Raw genomic sequence first — 18073 nt, forward strand, 5'->3', positions numbered from 1 at the left:
ATGGCGGCAGCCCAACTAAGAGATAGATGTACAATCAACAACTGATGTGTTTGGTATCGGGTACCCTAAGAGGTATATATTATCTTCTTCTTGTATCCTATATAAACTTTCTAGGCACTTTGACATCAGCACTGAGGTCTGTAGAACATTCCATGCAGACTGTGCTGCTTTACTAAGTCACAGGAAGCATTGGGAGTGCCACCAGATGTGCTCTCTTGGAGGCTGCCATCAGTTTATAAACTGGGTCTTTTAAGTCGGCCTCTGGTTACTTTATTTCCAAGCCCAATGCTTCCGCTATTTTCCTTATCTGGGCATGGTAAACCTTCAGCTCTTCAGAAGGTGAAGTAGATGATTTTGGTGGCACATCCGATGGCGTATCTGGATCAGAAGGATGGCTTGTTCCATCTGAGTCTGGCTCTGTGATTCAAACAAATAACCATCTCTGCCACTTTCTATTGACAACACAATTGGAAGTGCCTTTCCCCCCTTTTTTGGCAATGATTGACACCTTGGTGTATTTACAGGCAACCTTGCTGGTGCCACCAGAGTTTTTGGTGGTAGTTGTGGTGGTGCAGGAGGCTGATCCGGTATCACCAGGTGATATGTTTCCTCAGTCTTCTGGCAAGTGGTAGACATAGTGGTAGTGCTAGCGATGCTCACTGGTTGCTGTACACCTATTTGACCACCAGTGGCCACTAACTGAGGCCACAGCAATGCACACTGTGCCTTCCATATTTGGAATTCTACATATTCTTCAGGTAACACATTCATTGGAGTGTGGCAAACAACCATCTGAATGTGTGAGTTGTCTTTGTCCTTGTTGTTGATGCAGAAGCCCCTGAGAGCTCACATACTGTATGGTTGACTTCCATGCTAGTGCAGTATGCATTGATGCTGGTGATTGCACAAATGATCGAAAGAATAGTAGCAAAGATCTTGATATAGTTGGCTCTGGTACTCGCAATGGTAACCTAAAGCGAATAGGAATTGTTGGCGCACTCATAACAAAAGGAGAGCTGGTCTTGTGGTAGCAATCATGACTTGTCCCCTTAGCTAAGCAGGTTCTGCCCTAGTTGCCTATGAATGGGAGACTTCGTGTGTGTGATCGCTGTAAGTTATTTCCCTTCGAGGATGGAGCTGCTCTGGGAAGAGAAAGTTCTAAGTTCCCTCCCTGGCATTTCCAAGATACAGATGAGAGAGATTCCTGCCTGCAACCTTGGAGAATTTGCTGCCAGTCTGTAAACAATACTGAGCTAGATGGACCTATGGTCTGACTCACTATATGGCAGCTTCCTATGTTCCTAACAATACGCATAGGTAACATTGATAGCATTTTAGGTACAGGCAATGGAATGGAATTCCTGCTCAATGTCAAGTCCACTGCTTAAGAATCCATGGAAAGTAGACCCTGATGGGGGTGTTATCTGAAGAATCCAGCAGAGTTAGTTAAATAGTTGCAGTGTTCGAATCCAAGGAAGCATCATCATATTGAAGATGCTCAGTAGAGAAATCAGCATAGTCTCCTCTGTCCATAGGCTGATGACACAAGGGGGTCTTGGGTGACTAGACCGTTGTTTGAGCTGGAGTCAGCTGCAGGACCCTTTTAGGTGGAGCCAAGTCCTTTGAGACAGCCGTAGACATTGTAGTCTGCTCTGAAAGAGCAGTTGATGTCTAAGTCGCAATACTGTTCATGCTCTGAGCAGTTGGTACCAACGTCAGCATCGAGCCTGTGTTCAGTAGTTCAGCCCCAGTCAAGTATGTGGTCGATATAGTCATCAACAATGGAGGCAATGTTCCCAACATGGAGGCAATGTTCCCAACATCGACCTCAAGGGTTGTTCCATCAACATTGACGGAGCTGTTGTCAATCTTCAAGGCGGGCTGTAGCCTTGTAGAGATGTCAGAGAAGGCGTACTGCCCTTAGTTTTTTACTTCGCACGATGCTTATTTCTTGGAAGAGAATCCATTTTTTATTAAATATTAATTAATAATTAAGTTCCTCATCTGAGGAGTGCCTCCTCTTTTTGTCTTTATGCCCATGTGTCAACTTTGAAACCTCTTCTGGTCTCTTGAAAAGGGGCTCCGTATCCCCAGCAGAGGCTTTAGACTGCATTATTACAGATCCCTGCGTACTCAGTGTTGACTCTGACATCAATCTTGACCCTGATGCTGCGGGGTAATTTGGCCTTGGTGTCAGAGGGCATAGCACGTTGTTGTAAAGCACTACACAGAGTCTTAGCACATGATTTTAAAGCGTTTGAAAATGAGCAGCATATCTTGCACGTTGTTGGATTGCGCTGCTCCCCTAAATATAACATGAGTCATGGTAGTCAGTTGATGGCAATTTTCCCTGACATGCCACAAATCATTTGAACATTTTTTTGGTCTCCATAGCTGTTAAAGGCATGCTGCAACACAGCAGCCCCTGAGCATCAATAGCAAGTCTGATTAAGCCAAAACCAGTCCATTATCCATTAAAACTATCAAACACAGTCGAAGTTAAATAGGAGAAACAAAACTAATCTTTTCTTTCCAGTCAAATGAATCTAATTGAACCAAGAAACCAGCAACAAAGTGTTGATGCTTTGGCGGTCAAAACGTAACTGAGAAAATGGTGCCCCCAACTGCTGATTTCAACGAGAGCACAAGTAAGGTAAGGGAGATGGTATTCTTATGGATCACAGCCACTACACACACACACACTTCCCCTAACCTGCTCCACAAAAGGGTAGCATGTTGGGAGAAGCTGGACCCAAGGGTCACTTGTCTCCCCCAACCAGGTCTCAGTTATATCTGTCAGGTCGGCTCCCTCATCCATTATTGTCATGGATGATTTCCCTCTTATTCTGACCTGGCATTACAAAGGAGCATGGCCAGGCTCTGTGAGTAGTTGGAACTGCTCCCTGAGGCCTGGGAGGTGACAGGGCAGCCATAAGTGGAAACAATTACTAAGTTACTAGTTTCCCTTCCCCTATAACAGCCAGCTCCTCTGCCAGCAACAATTCTTCTATTCCCCACTATAGTAATAGCTGCCCCAGAGCTGTCGGACACATCCCCTGAATCACCCTTCTCGAAAGAGTCCAAACACATATCAGCAAAAGGCCTGGCACAACCCAATAAAAAAGGAGGACCAACAAACTCTAATCCAGACCTCCAGCCACCCCCCACAGACTTCAGTCCTGCACCAACGACCCAACACCGTTGGGCAGGCACCCTTTAGTGGCATGTTTCAGAAGCCTCTTCCTTTTTATGCCCCAAAGAGCTCCAGAGCTCTCATGAGAGATTACTGGGCCCAAGGGACAGGTGGAGCTCGTCTGCCAATCAGGAAGGCAGCACAGCTGGAATCAGGGCCTGCCAGCAGCAAAGCAGAAAACGAGCAGCAAGCAGGCCACTCTTCAGGAGGTCAGGGGCTGCAGAACGTCTCCCTTGTCAGAGGCAGGGAGACGGAGCTGGAATGTCCAACTTAGACAAGCAAAGAGTTATAAAACCTTATATCTAGAACATTTCCTAGGAGGAGCCAGAGACTGTGTGTTATACTAATCATTTTGGAAACAACTGCTCTCTTAAGTCTGAACTTTAGGACCAATTGTCACTAGCATGGTAAACTTTTGCCTGGACTGTAACACTCCAGATTATTTTCTATGTTAAAAAAGCTACATGTCAGGAAAGAGGAGTTCTAGTCTAACCGCCTCCCTGCTTGTTCTCCATGTGTAGTGATCTCTCTTTTTTAAAAGTGAAAGAGCATTCAGTCATGTGAATCCCCAACCGCAGCCGAAAGTGGTTCAGCCCAGACACAACTTTCCCCAACGACATGGAAACTAGATCTTAGCATCGCAGTAAACTGAGTATCATTCTTTCCAGTATCATTTAGAATATGCAACGTACATTAGAAGATATTAGAAGTGCTGTTAATCTAATGTTCAAATCTATTTCAGAGTATAAATGAGCATGAATATTTTAGCAGATGTTATTTCATGGACTCATTTCTTCTAATATTATTGCTAATAGCATTGGAGAAAAACACTGCATATATATGAAAATACTGTTTCAAGAAAGGATTTTTCAAGCAGCATTTAAATGGCAATGTTTCTTATTTATGCTCCAGCTAGGGCCCATAAACATGCAGAAGCAGGCTGTCAGACATGAATCCCTAAGCTGGGTGGGGCAATGGAGCACAAACAACTATTACACACACAATTCTCCTGCCTGATCCACAACCTGGGGCTATATACACTCAGCCCCATTTAGACACTGATTAGTGCCCATTATGTGTTTGGTTTAGGGGTTAGTTGACCATTCCCCTCTTTAACAAAACAGCAGATGGGCCCTATTCAGATACTGTAACTAGAGATACACACCCAGCCCCAACAGATGTACACATGTTTCAGGGCCATAATGTTTAAGTGCTCTAGGATTATAGCTATTAATCTTTAACAATGTCACAAACAAAGATCTGCCGAAAAAGACATTTTCTACTTCCCTACCTCACAAAATCAGCACAACGTTTTTCTCAGTTTCTTCCTTTCATGGGGATACGTCACGTTACAGAACTAACACAGGATGTTTATATGGAAGTGCCTGTGCTATAAAAAACTACATGTGTTTTCAAAGAGAAGAGTTTATCCAACTGAGGGGCTTGACAAGTGAAATATGTATATACATGGTATACATGCATATATTGCGCATATGCTGCTAGAAAAGAGAATGGAGGAAGAAAAGGAGCTCCATTGCAAGTGAAATGAACTAACATGCACCTAAATCTTGCTCAAATTTATTAACTCAAATGACACAATGATGAAAGAATGGTAAAGAGTTGAATGAAGGCAGGGTTACATCTCCAAAGCAGGCTTCTGAAAGATACCCAGTACTGGGTAGCACAACATTTTTTAACCAGTTTTCCTTTTTGTCCATATGAACCTATATCGATATCTTCATCTATTTTCCAGTAGCTGAAAAACATCATTTCCTTAACCCAAGACTACACAACTGCATTTAGGAACAAATAATGCCAAGCTTTGCTATTCAAATGGGCATTGTCATCAGTGACATCACAAAACATTTGTGATAGGCAAAAAAATTCCTCTACATAGACAGTAATGGTACGTTAGAAAAGGCAACACTGCTTTAACTGTACATTTTGCCTTCACTGCAGCACAATCCACGTTAACACCATAACTAGACCTGGGGGCACATAACTCATCTCTATTGGCATATTTCACTTTTCACAATAAAAAGCACTTCTGGCTGGAGAAGCAGATGATGAGCGTTCCCTCAGTAGTTAATGGGACAAACACACAGGAGGAAGCTTCCAAGGTGGTGTGCTTTATGGCACAAACGATCTTAGTGTGCATGCTTTACACAGATCCATGCATACACCCAAGGAACATAGCTCAAAAATGGTTCAGGGTCCCCTCCCTGAAACTCAGGGAGCTATCCTTCCAACCAGCCTGCTAAGAACAATCCCCCATTAGCTACAGGGCAACCTGACTGGAAGGAGGGCAGCCCGGGAGTCCACTGCTGGGTAGTTCCCCCCACCCCACCAAGGTCAAGTGTTTTTATACTTGCAGAAGACAGATATATTATTAACAGTTATAAGGATGGTAAAAATCAGCCAATGTAGTCCTGAAACAGGACACAGAGGCACTGTAATGAAGTGCTTTAAGTCTCATTCAAGAAAGAGGGCAGCCCCTGAAGCAGACCACAATTTTTGCAAGTCTGAATCAGAAAACTTGGCTGATTTAAACCTTACACTTTCAGGAATTTTAACTAAAGTCTACATTATCCCATCAACAGAATTCCTTTAACAGGCTCTCTCCAATGAGCAAAATCATCTAATGCCGTTTCCTTTTTCTTGATGTCACATAGAAGAAAAGCAATTAATGCATTAATGCCATGAAAATACAAGTCATAATGTCATGAAAATACAGGTCAGCATGTTTTACATTTTTAGCACACATTTCCCATTATTTTACAAGTAGAACCAGATTATCTTTAAGCAAGCTGGACATTCCAAAATGGTTGCGTTTCACTTCCATTGATTCAAACATCACTGCATGCCAAATCAAGTACTCTTAATTCCTAATTTACTTAACCAGAAATGGTATGATTTCCTCCCAGAATAGTTAGCATTGCCACCGGAGTGTTGTCTTTGATAATAGAGGCCAAGATTCAAAGAGGCGTGTGTTTGAGTGCATGGCAGGACTGGGTTTTCGATTTCCCCTTCTGCCAACAGTCTCTTGTACTTTTTCATGCCATGCTGCTCTGGGGTGCCCCACTACTACAAGGGGAAGGCTTGAAAGGTAAACAACACATGGACCCTTGGGATCCTGGCCAAAAAGGGGAGTATGTTTAATTTATTGTTCAGTTTCTATACCGCCTTTCATTAAGCATCCCAAGCATCCCATTTTAACTTACAAAAGTTAAAATGCAATAAAATCCCATAAAAATCACATAAAATCTTAAAGTCAGTTGTGCACCAAAACACAACCACCATAAAAGAGATAACAGAAATAGGAGAGCTGCGAGACAAGCAGCCCTTCATGGGTAAAAGCCTGATCAAATAAAAAGGTCTTTATAGTTTTTTTTTAAAGCAGCTATAGGAGCCAAAGAGCAGCCATTCACTACGAGAGCATTCCAGAGTCTGGGGCAACAACTGAGAAGGCCCCATCCCATGCACAAGACAATTTAGCCTCTCCCAATATTGACACACAGAGCAAAGGTCCCCCTGACGACCTTGTACGGCAGATGGAAAATCTTGGGAGCAGGTGGTCCTTCAGGTATACAGGTGAAACTCGGAAAATTAGAATATCGTGCAAAAGTCCATTAATTTCAGTAATGCAAATTAAAAGGTGAAACTGATATATAAGACAGACGCATTACATGCAAAGCGAGATAAGTCAAGCCTTAATTTGTTATAATTGTGATGATCATGGAGTACAGCTCATGAAAACCCCAAATCCACAATCCCAGAAAATTAGAATATTACATGGAACCAAGAAGACAAGGATTGTAGAATAGAACAATATCGGACCTCTGAAAAGTATACAGTGTACTGTGCTTGATTGGCCAGCAAACTCGCCTGACCTGACCCCATAGAGAATCTATGGGGCATTGCCAAGAGAAGGATGAGAGACATGAGACCAAACAATGCAGAAGAGCTGAAGGCCGCTAATGAAGCATCCTGGTCTTCCATAACACCTCAGCAGTGCCACAGGCTGATAGCATCCATGCCACGCCGCACTGAGGCAGTGATTGCTGCAAAAGGGGCCCAAACCAAGTACTGAATACATATGCATGCTTATACTTTTCAGAGGTCCGATATTGTTCTATTCTACAATCCTTGTCTTCTTGGTTCCATGTAATATTCTAATTTCCTGGGATTGTGGATTTGGGGTTTTCATGAGCTGTACGCCATGATCATCACAATTATAACAAATTAAGGCTTGACTTATCTCGCTTTGCATGTAATGCGTCTGTCTCATATATCAGTTTCACCTTTTAATTTGCATTACTGAAATTAATGGACTTTTGCACGATATTCTAATTTTCCGAGTTTCACCTGTACAGGGCCCAAACCATTAAGGGCTTTAAAAGGGAATAACCAGCCTTCAACTGGATCCGGAAACAAATTGGCAGCCAGTGCAGCTCTTTAAAAAATAGGTGTAATATGCTCCAAGCCAGCAGTTCCAGAGAGAATCCTGGCAACTGTGTTTTCAGAAACTGTAGTTTCTGAATACTGTATTCTTCAAGGGGAGCTCTACATAAAGTAAGGCATGGGTAACCATGGCCAGATCTGCCTTCTCGAGAAACAGACACAGCTGGCACACTAGCCAAATCTGTGCAAACACACCCTGGTCACCACCTCCACCTGAACATCCAATGAGATCCTTTTAGTATTAGTAGATCTGATGAGGTCATTTTAGTACTATCAGAAACTATATAAGCAATAACAGCCTGCTTTAATGTGTTTAGATCAGTGACTAAGTGCCATTTTGAGAGCCTAATTGCCATCCTCTTTATAGCTTACTAACCTGATGAAGTATCCTTTTCATTTTTAGTAACTGAGTTTTCACAGCTGTGCAGTCTTGAACCATATGCCGAAGGGTCATTTCATCCAACATCACAGTGTTTGCCGGCAAACCCACGAAGGGTGGGTACAAGCTTGGTGCTCCATAACCTTCAAGATGACCAGCAGGAGGGGGATCCAAGTAGTTGGAGCCCCTGGAAAGCATTTTGGGGCAAGTGAATTAACAGTACTATATTGTAGTTTTACAAGAAGCACATTTTACAAACTTGTTTTATTAATTTGACATGAATCAAATATTACTGGAACTGCCCACTTGTTTCCAGTTACTAGAGGAAACTTAAAGCATATCAAAACTACAAGATAAAGGAGGTACTAGAACAGTTTCTCTATCTTAAAGAAGTATAAAGTATAACAGGTAGAACTGCTTCCCTACACAGAATTCCTGTGTGTTATCAACCCTTGTAACCTTTATTATTATTTACATTTATATCCCGCTCTTACTCCAAAGAGCCCAGAGCAGTGTACTACATACTTAGGTTTCTCCTCACAACAACCCTGTGAAGTAGGTTGGGTTGAGAGAGAAGTGACTGGCCCAGAGTCACCCAGCTAGTATCATGGCTGAATGGGGATTTGAACTCGGGTCTCCTCGATCCTAGTCCAGCACTCTAACCACTACACCACACTGGCTCTCTATGCTATGATGCTATATTGCTCAGGGCAGACACCTACCTTTGCTTATGCTAATTTGCAAAGCATCATGTTACAGGAATAGCACAATGTAAGTTATCTATAGTTCTCTCTATAGATAACAGTTGAATCATTTATTGTCTTATGTTTCTTACCTGTTCAGTTCACTTCTACTATGGGGATAGTGGTCAGTGTGGCCAAGATGATAGTGGTCTTGAGTATTCCACCGTTGTGGTGTCCTCTTCCACAGTCCTTCCTTCTGCTGTCGGATATTTCTGTCTTGTCGATCATAACGGTTCATATTTTCACAATCCACTACACAGATAGGAGGAAACAGTACCACATTAGTCAAAAAATTAATCTTTTACCAGTTACGGCTGATATGCCAGCTGCGACCCTACTTTGAAAAGTTGGACCTGACCTCAGTTACTCATGCTTTGGAGACATACAGACTGGACTGCTGCAACACACTCTATGTGGGGCTTCCCTTGAAGCTACAGCGGGTCCAGAATGCTGCTGCTGTAAGGATGCTTGTGGGTCCAAGTCATTTCATGAGAGTTACCCCCATCCTGCAGCAGCTTTACTAGTTACCAGTCCACTTCCAGGCTAGATTCAAAGTGCTGGCTTTGACCATTAAAGCCCTAAACAGCTCAAGGACAGGGTACCAACCAGACTGCATTCACTCATACGGACATGCCAGGGCCTTCCGTTCAGCATTTTAGGCCCTGCTCATGGACCCACTGCTAATGGAGATCCGGTTAGCGGGGATTAGAAATAGGGCCTTTTCAGCTGTGGCTCCTCAACTTTAATATGCTCTCTCAAAAGAACTCTACCATGCTCCCTCCCTCAGTGTTTTTAAGAAACAATTGAAAACTTGTCTTTTTGGGATGAGCTTTTAAATGTTTTATGCACTGTTTATATCTGGTATGTTTCTTAGATTTTAGCTTTTTATTTGTAACTTTTAATTTGAAACATAAAATGTGTAACTTTTAAATGTGGTTTTAGCCTGGTCTTTCATCTGTTTTAAATTTTATTAATTTATTGTTCTATACTGTATCTATTTTATTAATGTTGCAAGCCTCCCCAAGCAGTAATGTACTGGAGGGGAGGGTATAAATACTCCAGATCATAATCAGTAAAAAAGAAAACCATTACCACAATCCAGAAATCCAAAATAGTTATCAGGTTTTACTCATTGTTGGACAACACACATAAGTACAGAAAGTCATACACAGAAGGTTAATGATAAAAACTGCTAACATGGTAATTTTATTTGTATAACATGGTGATGACATCTAATTTTAATTATTGTTGTGAACCACCTCAAGAGCAGGACAAATGTATATACATTTTAAGTGCACAAACTCACCAATATAATTGCACTTAATTTCAAGCAACAGAAATTTCATACTAGTAATACTAAAACTAATGTTCCCACAAAACTCATGTAGCTGTTTCAGTTAAGCAACCTACTTACTACTTTGATTACATAAAAATAAAATAACTAAAAGATCTAGATTGCAGTGTTAGTCCAATAGAAAAAACCCAAAAGCCACAATTCTAGTAATTTGTTTATTAAGAATGCCCAAGTTGTCACAAAATCTTAATCTAGCCCACAAATTCTTGAGAACTCTTCGCCAGGCTGGATGTTAAGCAAAGGGGGGGGGAGATATGGTATAACAGCCCTAAATGCTTGAAGTTGTTTGCTTTTTTAACAGTCTTGAGAAGGAGGAATTGCCTCACCAAATGCTAGACTATTATTTCAGGTTACAACTGGGGATTAAAAGATGAAGTACTAACTGCTAGGGTTCATATTTCTAGAACAACCACTGTTATCTCTTCATTCCCATCACTTTTAGGGCAATTATTTACACCATGCCCAGTTTATCACACAGACACCCTGCCGTGCTTTTCCTTTTTGCTTTGCTTAACATTCTGCCTGATGAAGAGTGGGAAAAACTCAAGAGCTTGCTTAAGACTGAGTGTCATTTTGGATGGTCCTAATAAAGGTATTGCTAGAATTTTTAAAACAGGGTAAAAAGGTAATCAGAACTCAAATCAATGCTTATCAAATTTAACTGGGTTTTTTTGTTCTAAAGATTTCTTTAAATCAAAGTCTTAATATTAAAGCACAACATTTAAAAGTGACATACAGCTCTTCACTTTAGGAACATAGGAAGTTGCCATATACTTTAAGACACCAGCTTTCTTTTTAAATATACCAAACAGAATGTGTTTATGTTAACAAAAGTTTTAGAGTGCTCATTTAACTCTAAAATTGTAATTGCAACTTTAAAAGTAGTTTGTCTGTTTATGTGCACGACAATTTGGTTTGTGAAAGCTGTATCTGGCAACTTCTTACGAAAAGTTAAAAGCAAAGCCAAAACAAACTCCAGCCAAACAGGAAAAGTTTCAAGAAAACCTTTATATTTTCCACTTACCCAAATACTTTCTCTTCACATTGTTGGTCCTCGACTACAAGTAGCTGTTCATAACAGAACAGTCTGCTACTCAGCTGCCTACTCAAACTTAGTTTTGCATAAGACAGTGGTAAACAGGCCTTCCTTCCTGCTCATTCCCTGCTTGCGCATTGTTGGGAAGTGAGCCCAGTTTGACCCTGTGATTTTCAACTACCATCCTCCTTCACTGAATACATACTTGTTGCACTAGAGCAGTTCCTATAAATAGAGTGCAAGTTCCATCACAGACTCCAAAATGGAACAAGGAAAATACAGGCTTATGAATGATTCTAACACACTTGTTTGAAACAATCCCTGCATAAATACTTAGCTGTCACCTGTAAGGAACATTTAATATGGTATTGCACTGAATATTTAAGAACTACTCTTTGGACATCAGAACTTATTCACAATGTTTTTATAGCTTAATCACAAGTCACCAAGAAGTATTTATAAAAAACACTTTACACACATCTGGCAAAGCTTCTCCCAACCTCACAAAGCAGCAAAAAAAAATGTTTAACAAAAAATCCACATTATAGAGAACACTTTAAGTAACACAATCAAAACCCATCCTAAATGTTATGGTTTTCAGCTTTCTAACCAGAATTAGATGTTCAGAAAATATGTTTGAAAAAGGTCACTGAACATACTGAGCACTCTTGCTCCAGCTGCAAGTCAGAATTAAATAGGTCCCCCCCCCCCAACATAAGCATTAGGCACATGCAGAGATCCTACACTAAAGCACAATCATTTGCACTCCGGCTCTAGTCCTGCACAGAGACAGTTGTTCCTCCTACTTAGCTCTGTACAGATTGCCTGGAAGGGCTGCTAAAAGAGAGTGAAGCTGCGATGATGTTATGGAAAATGCGAAAAGAATGCAGGAAAATGTAGCCCTTCTGGGCGCTTTCTCCATAGAGCATTATGGGGGAAAGCACCAGGAAAAACTACGTCTCCCAGCATTCTTTTTGCATTTTGCATGACATCACTGGACCTTCCTGCTACTTCACTCTCCTTTAATGGCTCTCCCAGGTGCTGTGCAGTGAACGCACTGCATGGAGATAAGCAGGGAGGCAAACAGCTGCCTTCACACAGGGCTATGGACTAGATGCAAGTGATTCACAGCTTCAGTACCTCAAGGCCAAATCTTTACACAGGCCTAATAGGCATGAAGGTGAACATAAGGATTTAGTACTGCCACTGACATTAACCTTGGTTAACAACCTAGGTTAATAGGGAATGACTATGGTTGTTGACAAGGGCTTGGGCAACAGAAGTACCTAGCAGACACTTTCAAGAAGGCATTAATGCATATTAAAGTTATGATTTCACTAACCATTATCACAAGTTGTGTCTTCAGGTAAGTCGACATCAAGCATAAGATCATCATCTTCAAGGTCACATGAATCAAGGTTATTCAAGATATCCTACAAGAAAATATAATTCTTGATGCAAGTAGTGCATATTTAAGCCCGCTTCTCCAATTTAAAACTATGAACATTTTATGATTAGATTTCTACTCAGTTACTCCAGCTACCTGAGATACACTAACTGAAGTTAAAATAGATTACCAAACTGCAAGCTTTTTTTAAAAAAATGGTGTGCTGTCTATTCAGGCTGCCACAGAAGTGTTGGCACAGTTAGCTGCCCCCCCCCCAACCTCCACCTACTGATAAAATTCTAGTTTGTGGTGCAAGGAAATGGACTCAGAAGGACCCACTGCTGATCTCTAAAACCACCTCTGTACCCACAGCCTTCTTGGCGGTAGCGGAGACACTCTCTGGTAGCAGATAGGAGGGGCCCATGAAAGCCAGTTTGCGGAAGGTATCCTGAAACCAACCCGGAAATGGGCTTGAGAATGGAGAGCAGAAAAACAAACCAAGATTATGTGTTATACCGGCAGCGTTTAGTAATTGTAGAGCTACTCATTCAGAGTGACAGAAGAGCATTCCAGTGGGTTCAGCAGATCCATCTGCAGACGCATACCCAGAAGTGGGAACAAAACAAAACAAAACAAAAACCCCAAGACACACACTTTCCCCTACTGAACTTAAGAGTGTGGGTTCACCCCCACTCAGCCTACAAGCATAACACAAGTAATTTACCACAATCTTTTACATTTTAAAGATTATAGTAATTTTCAGTAAGGAAAATATAACTGAGAAGTTATCATTTAGAAACGTTGCACTCCATTATTAAAAATGCAGAGCAAATGCATCTGTCATAGAAGACTGAACATTGTTGTATAGCAATAAATATCTTACAATACAAAATTCACCAGGCTCTGACATTTAGTTGCCTCTTATAAAAATTAACAAAAGGAAAGTGAGCAAGAAGAACAATATAAAGTTAGTATAACCTGACAGAACCTATCCCTCAACCATACCACCATATCAAGTTCAGTGCCTTCCTGCAGTCAAAGTAGGAATGGAACTGCAGATGATGATGTCTGTTCCCAGCTGCCTTACAATTGTTACCTAAAATGTGTGTTAAGACTGCAGAAACAAAAAGCTTGGCTGACAATCAAAACAAACCTAATCCCCCCCCCCTTTTTTTTTAAGGACTAAAACTAATTTCACTATAGAACAGATCTAGTTTAAACTGTTGGGTTTTGAACCCCACAAAGATCTCCTGCATACCAGTGTTTCCTTTTCCCTGTCAGAAAACTAAAATAGTGCAGCATCCATACCTTATACAAAAGTAAGAAGATGAACAGTAAAAGTACTTCACAGTGAAGGGATCTGGGCAACAGGAAGAGGCTGTTCTTGGGCCTATTATTGCAGCTACCATGGCAACTATATGGTAAGTCAGGGAGTCCTTCCAACCAAATCAACTTGTTATCCAATCAGGGAGCAGCAACCATTGAAACTATCTCCAGTCTCCCTGAAGCCAGCTAAACAATCACATGGCCTAGTATGTCTGTTGTCATGGGGAGAAACAAATGCTATTAGTGTGTGTAACCACCACTTCTCCAGCTCATTTTACTTATTCTGGCAACCAAGGCAGAACAAAAAGAAAGAAGAAACCCAAAGCCACTCTGTCTTTGCTGAACTGGAGATTATGGAAGAATTTATTTGGACAAATGTAATATATTTGCATTTAACAGGCAATTAAAGATTGCTACCATTAGAATTCCTCTGTATAGTTTACCCAAATTGAAGAAATGCTCTTAACAGGCATCCACTCCTCAATTTCCCTCACAGTTTTTTAGAAAGCAGGTAAAGGCCTGGCTTTTTACCTGGGCTTTTATATAGAGTGCTGTTTTCCTCTTCTACTGATGCTGGGTTTTTTTGTGTTACGCTTATTGTTTTACTGGGTGTCTAACTCCTTAACAGATTTGTACTTCTAAAACTTGTATTTAATATCTGTACTGTTTTGAATTTTTTACTATGGTATGAACTGCCTTGTGATTATTTTTAATGAAAGGCAATATATAAATTTTATATAGAAATGAAATATACTGAGCATTGATTTGCCCTCCACAATGGCTATGTATGTGTCAAAAAGATCAGATGCAACACAATGCTTAGCTTTCTTAAACAAGTTTGAAGGAATTACTGAGAACAATTGTGTGCTATTATAAATGAGACAATCATGTTACCCAAAATATTGTTTTATTAAAGTTGTTATACACTCATTAGCAAAATGGAAGTGAACCACAAGGGCAAGCCCAGATTAGATTACTCTTCTCTGTTTTGTATGTGAATGCTTTCCTCATTTTCCAGAACTATTTTGTTGGTTCTCTTCAACATTACCATAACTAAAGAGTTCACAAAGTAAAGAATCGTATTATTTTGATGGGGGTGGGGGGATCTGCATTTTGGTTCAAAATATTATGCTTTATGTTTTGCTGCTATGGTTTCTATTTTGAGCCTTTTTGAGCCCAATCTCATGAAAAAGCAGTATACAAATTAAAGTCTAATATGACATTAGCACAAATTGAATTAACACAATGTTAATTGTTTAGTTTGTACTGATTCATTTTAATAAGGCTTGCACAGACGAATAACATTCCACTAACTTGTGCCCATGCAGTGTGTTCTGTGTGTATGTGTGTATCTATATATATACACACACACACACACACACACACATATATATTGCTGATCTATACATTTTAAAGCTTAGTTCTGCAAAGGGATTATGGAATGAAATAGTTTCGGTTAGAGCGATTGCTCTTCACTCATTTGTAGTATTTAAACATGGAGTTTAATATTACTCCAATAGCTTGTTCATTTCTCAGTTTTTCATTTCCTTTGAAGTCTCCCACACCTCTCTTTATAAGCTCACATTTCTTAAACACTGGCAGGGTGTAACCTCTACAACTCTGTGTTTTATTCTGTTGCCAAAGGCAATCTCTAAACTGTAAGAAAACACAATGTGCAAGGCTTTAATAAGCATGGAAACAAAGTAAAAACACGTTTCTTGCTGGTAAAGCAGTTTTGGTCTGGTACAGCAACAAACCAACTCCTACCTTTCTCTAAAAAGTCCTCAGGCACCCAAACGTAAACTAGTCCCAAATCTGATGTGAGCATTTATATATTCTATAAGAGACCATAATCATATCTTAGAAATATTGATAATTTACTCTAAAACTAGTATTAGTACATAACAGATCCAAAGGCATGATCTGTGGACATGTGATGCAGCCATGGAAATTTACATCGGGTCAGTGCCTGGATGGGTAAGACTGGGAACCTCATGTATGCCACCTTGAATTTCAGGACGGAAGAAAAGCAGGATGTAAACATAACAGCCACAGTAGTGTCCATGATAGTTGAGGTAAGGCCAAAAAACTGTTTTCCCCATGTTAAAATTTATTGAAATGTTGCATGTTTTACTGCTCACAGCATCGAAACCATTCTTGCAAATTGTATACACACAGCACATTATCTTTGCACATTTGGTGAATGATGCTTTTAAAAGTGCTGAATATTAAGCAATTTTTAAATTTTAAATTTAATTTTTTCTTTAAAAAATTTCCCATTGAAAACAACCAGTACCAACTGGATTTTATGTGCCCATTCTTCCCTTTCTAAGATCTGCAGTAAAACACTTCAGGTCGATTATTCAAGTTCATACTTTTGTTTACAATACAATCTGCTCGGTATTTCTGCACTTCTTACTTTTTGAAGTCCTTTCCCCCTGCTAACTGAGCACAGAGCCGCCTTTTAAAAGTGGTGATTCTCTTCATTTAGCAGGGGGAGAGCAACTGGCCCTATCAATCCCCAGCACAGCATCCTTCTGTTGCTGGTGTCTATCTTACGTGTCTTTTTACTACTGTGAGCCCTTTAGGGACAGGGAGTCAATATTTATCTATATCTATGTAAACTACTTTGGGAACTTTGTTGAAAACCAGCATATAAATTTATTTTTTTATTTTATTGTTAAATTTATATACGGCCTTTCATTAAAAACAATCCCAAGGCGGTTTACAAAAGTTAAACACACATATAATAAAAATAACAGTTAAAAGTATTAAGCTAAAAATATGAAAACAAATCTGATTCAAAATATATAATATACAAACACAAAAACTATACATGGATAAAAACACACAAAAGCAGCAATAAAACAATCATGTAAAGGCCTGGATAGAAAGCCAAGATTTAACAAGCTTTCTAAAAACTGTGATGGAGTCCGAGGAGCTAATGGCTGCTGGAAGAGCATTCCAAAGCCTGGGGGCAGCAACAGAGAAGGCCCTGCCCTGCGTGCACGACAACCGAACCTCCTTCATTGTTGGCACCGGGAGCAGAGCCCCCTCAGATGATCTCGTCAAGCAGGCAGCAATCCTTGGGAGCAGGTGGTCCCTCAGGTATCCCGGACCCAAACCGTTAAGGGCTTTAAAGGTCAAAACCAGCACCTTGAATTGGACCCGGAAACACACTGATAACCAGTGCAGCTCTTTCAAAATAGGTGTGATGTGCTCCCAATGGGCAGCTCTAGATAAAACCTTAGCCGCCACATTTTGCACTAGCTGCAGTTTACGGATATTCTTCCAGGGCAGCCCCACGTAGAGCGCGTTACAGCAATCCAGCCGCGACGTGACTAAGGCATGGGTAACCGTGGCCAGATCTGCCTTCTCGAGAAAGGGACGCAGCTGGCGCACTAGTCGAAGCCGTGCAAAGGAACCCCTGGCCACTGCCTCCACCTGAACTTCCAAAAGCAGAGCCAGGTCCAGTAGTACCCCCAAGCTGCATACTTGCTCCTTCAAGGGGAGTGCAACCCCATCCAGAACCAGTAAAATATCCTCAACCTGATTGGCTCTCCTACTGATCAACATTACCTCCGTCTTGTCTGGATTCAGTCTCAGTTTATTAGCCCACATCCAACCCATCACAGCCCCCAGCCCCCGCTTCAGGACATCCAACGCCTCCCTAGGATCAGGTGACAAGAAGAGATAAAGCTAAGTGTCATCTGCTTATTGCTGACAACTCAGTCCAAGTCTCTGGATGACCTCTCCCAGCGGTTTCATGTAGATGTTAAACAGCATGGGGGACAAAATCAAACCCTGCAGGACCCCACAGGCCAATGGCCACGGGGCTGAGCAGTAGTCCCCCAGCACCCTTCTGAACCCTCCCCCCAAGAAAGGAGGAGAACTGGTAAATTTTTTCATATTCATATTCCTACTGAAGTTTTGGCATATTAGTACCATGAATAGGCAACAAAACTAGTAAAAGGTTACTCGCCTCAGATTTCTGCCCACAACAGATATGGCACCTCCATTTGTTGGCAGCCATCCGCAGAAAAACTATGCTGATAGCTGGCTGCTTCTGATTTCCCCCCTCCCCCACACCCTTTTTTAAGACTATAAGTAGTCAGGAAATGTTCTAAACTCATTTCCTAGAAAGGAGAGCGGTAGGAGACGACAAGAGCACAGCTGCTTGTTAGTCTAGACAGA

At 41.0% G+C, this 18073-nt stretch overlaps 1 protein-coding gene across 13 annotated transcripts in view; it reads right to left on the reverse strand.

Moving 5' to 3' along the window:
* Positions 1 to 18073, reverse strand: part of CCSER2 (coiled-coil serine rich protein 2) — a 178563-nt gene that overhangs the window by 46851 nt on the left and 113639 nt on the right. For all 13 annotated transcript variants that reach the window (XM_053306801.1, XM_053306802.1, XM_053306796.1 and 10 more), the window contains exons 4-6: positions 12509 to 12599; positions 8869 to 9028; positions 8031 to 8220 (exon numbers count right to left, since the gene is read on the reverse strand). In XM_053306801.1, coding sequence (XP_053162776.1) covers positions 8031 to 8220; positions 8869 to 9028; positions 12509 to 12599 — 441 coding nt within the window. The remainder of the gene's footprint in view (positions 1 to 8030; positions 8221 to 8868; positions 9029 to 12508; positions 12600 to 18073) is intronic.

The sequence above is a fragment of the Hemicordylus capensis genome, chromosome 3 (assembly GCF_027244095.1).
Source record: "Hemicordylus capensis ecotype Gifberg chromosome 3, rHemCap1.1.pri, whole genome shotgun sequence".
Lineage (NCBI taxonomy): Eukaryota > Metazoa > Chordata > Lepidosauria > Squamata > Cordylidae > Hemicordylus > Hemicordylus capensis.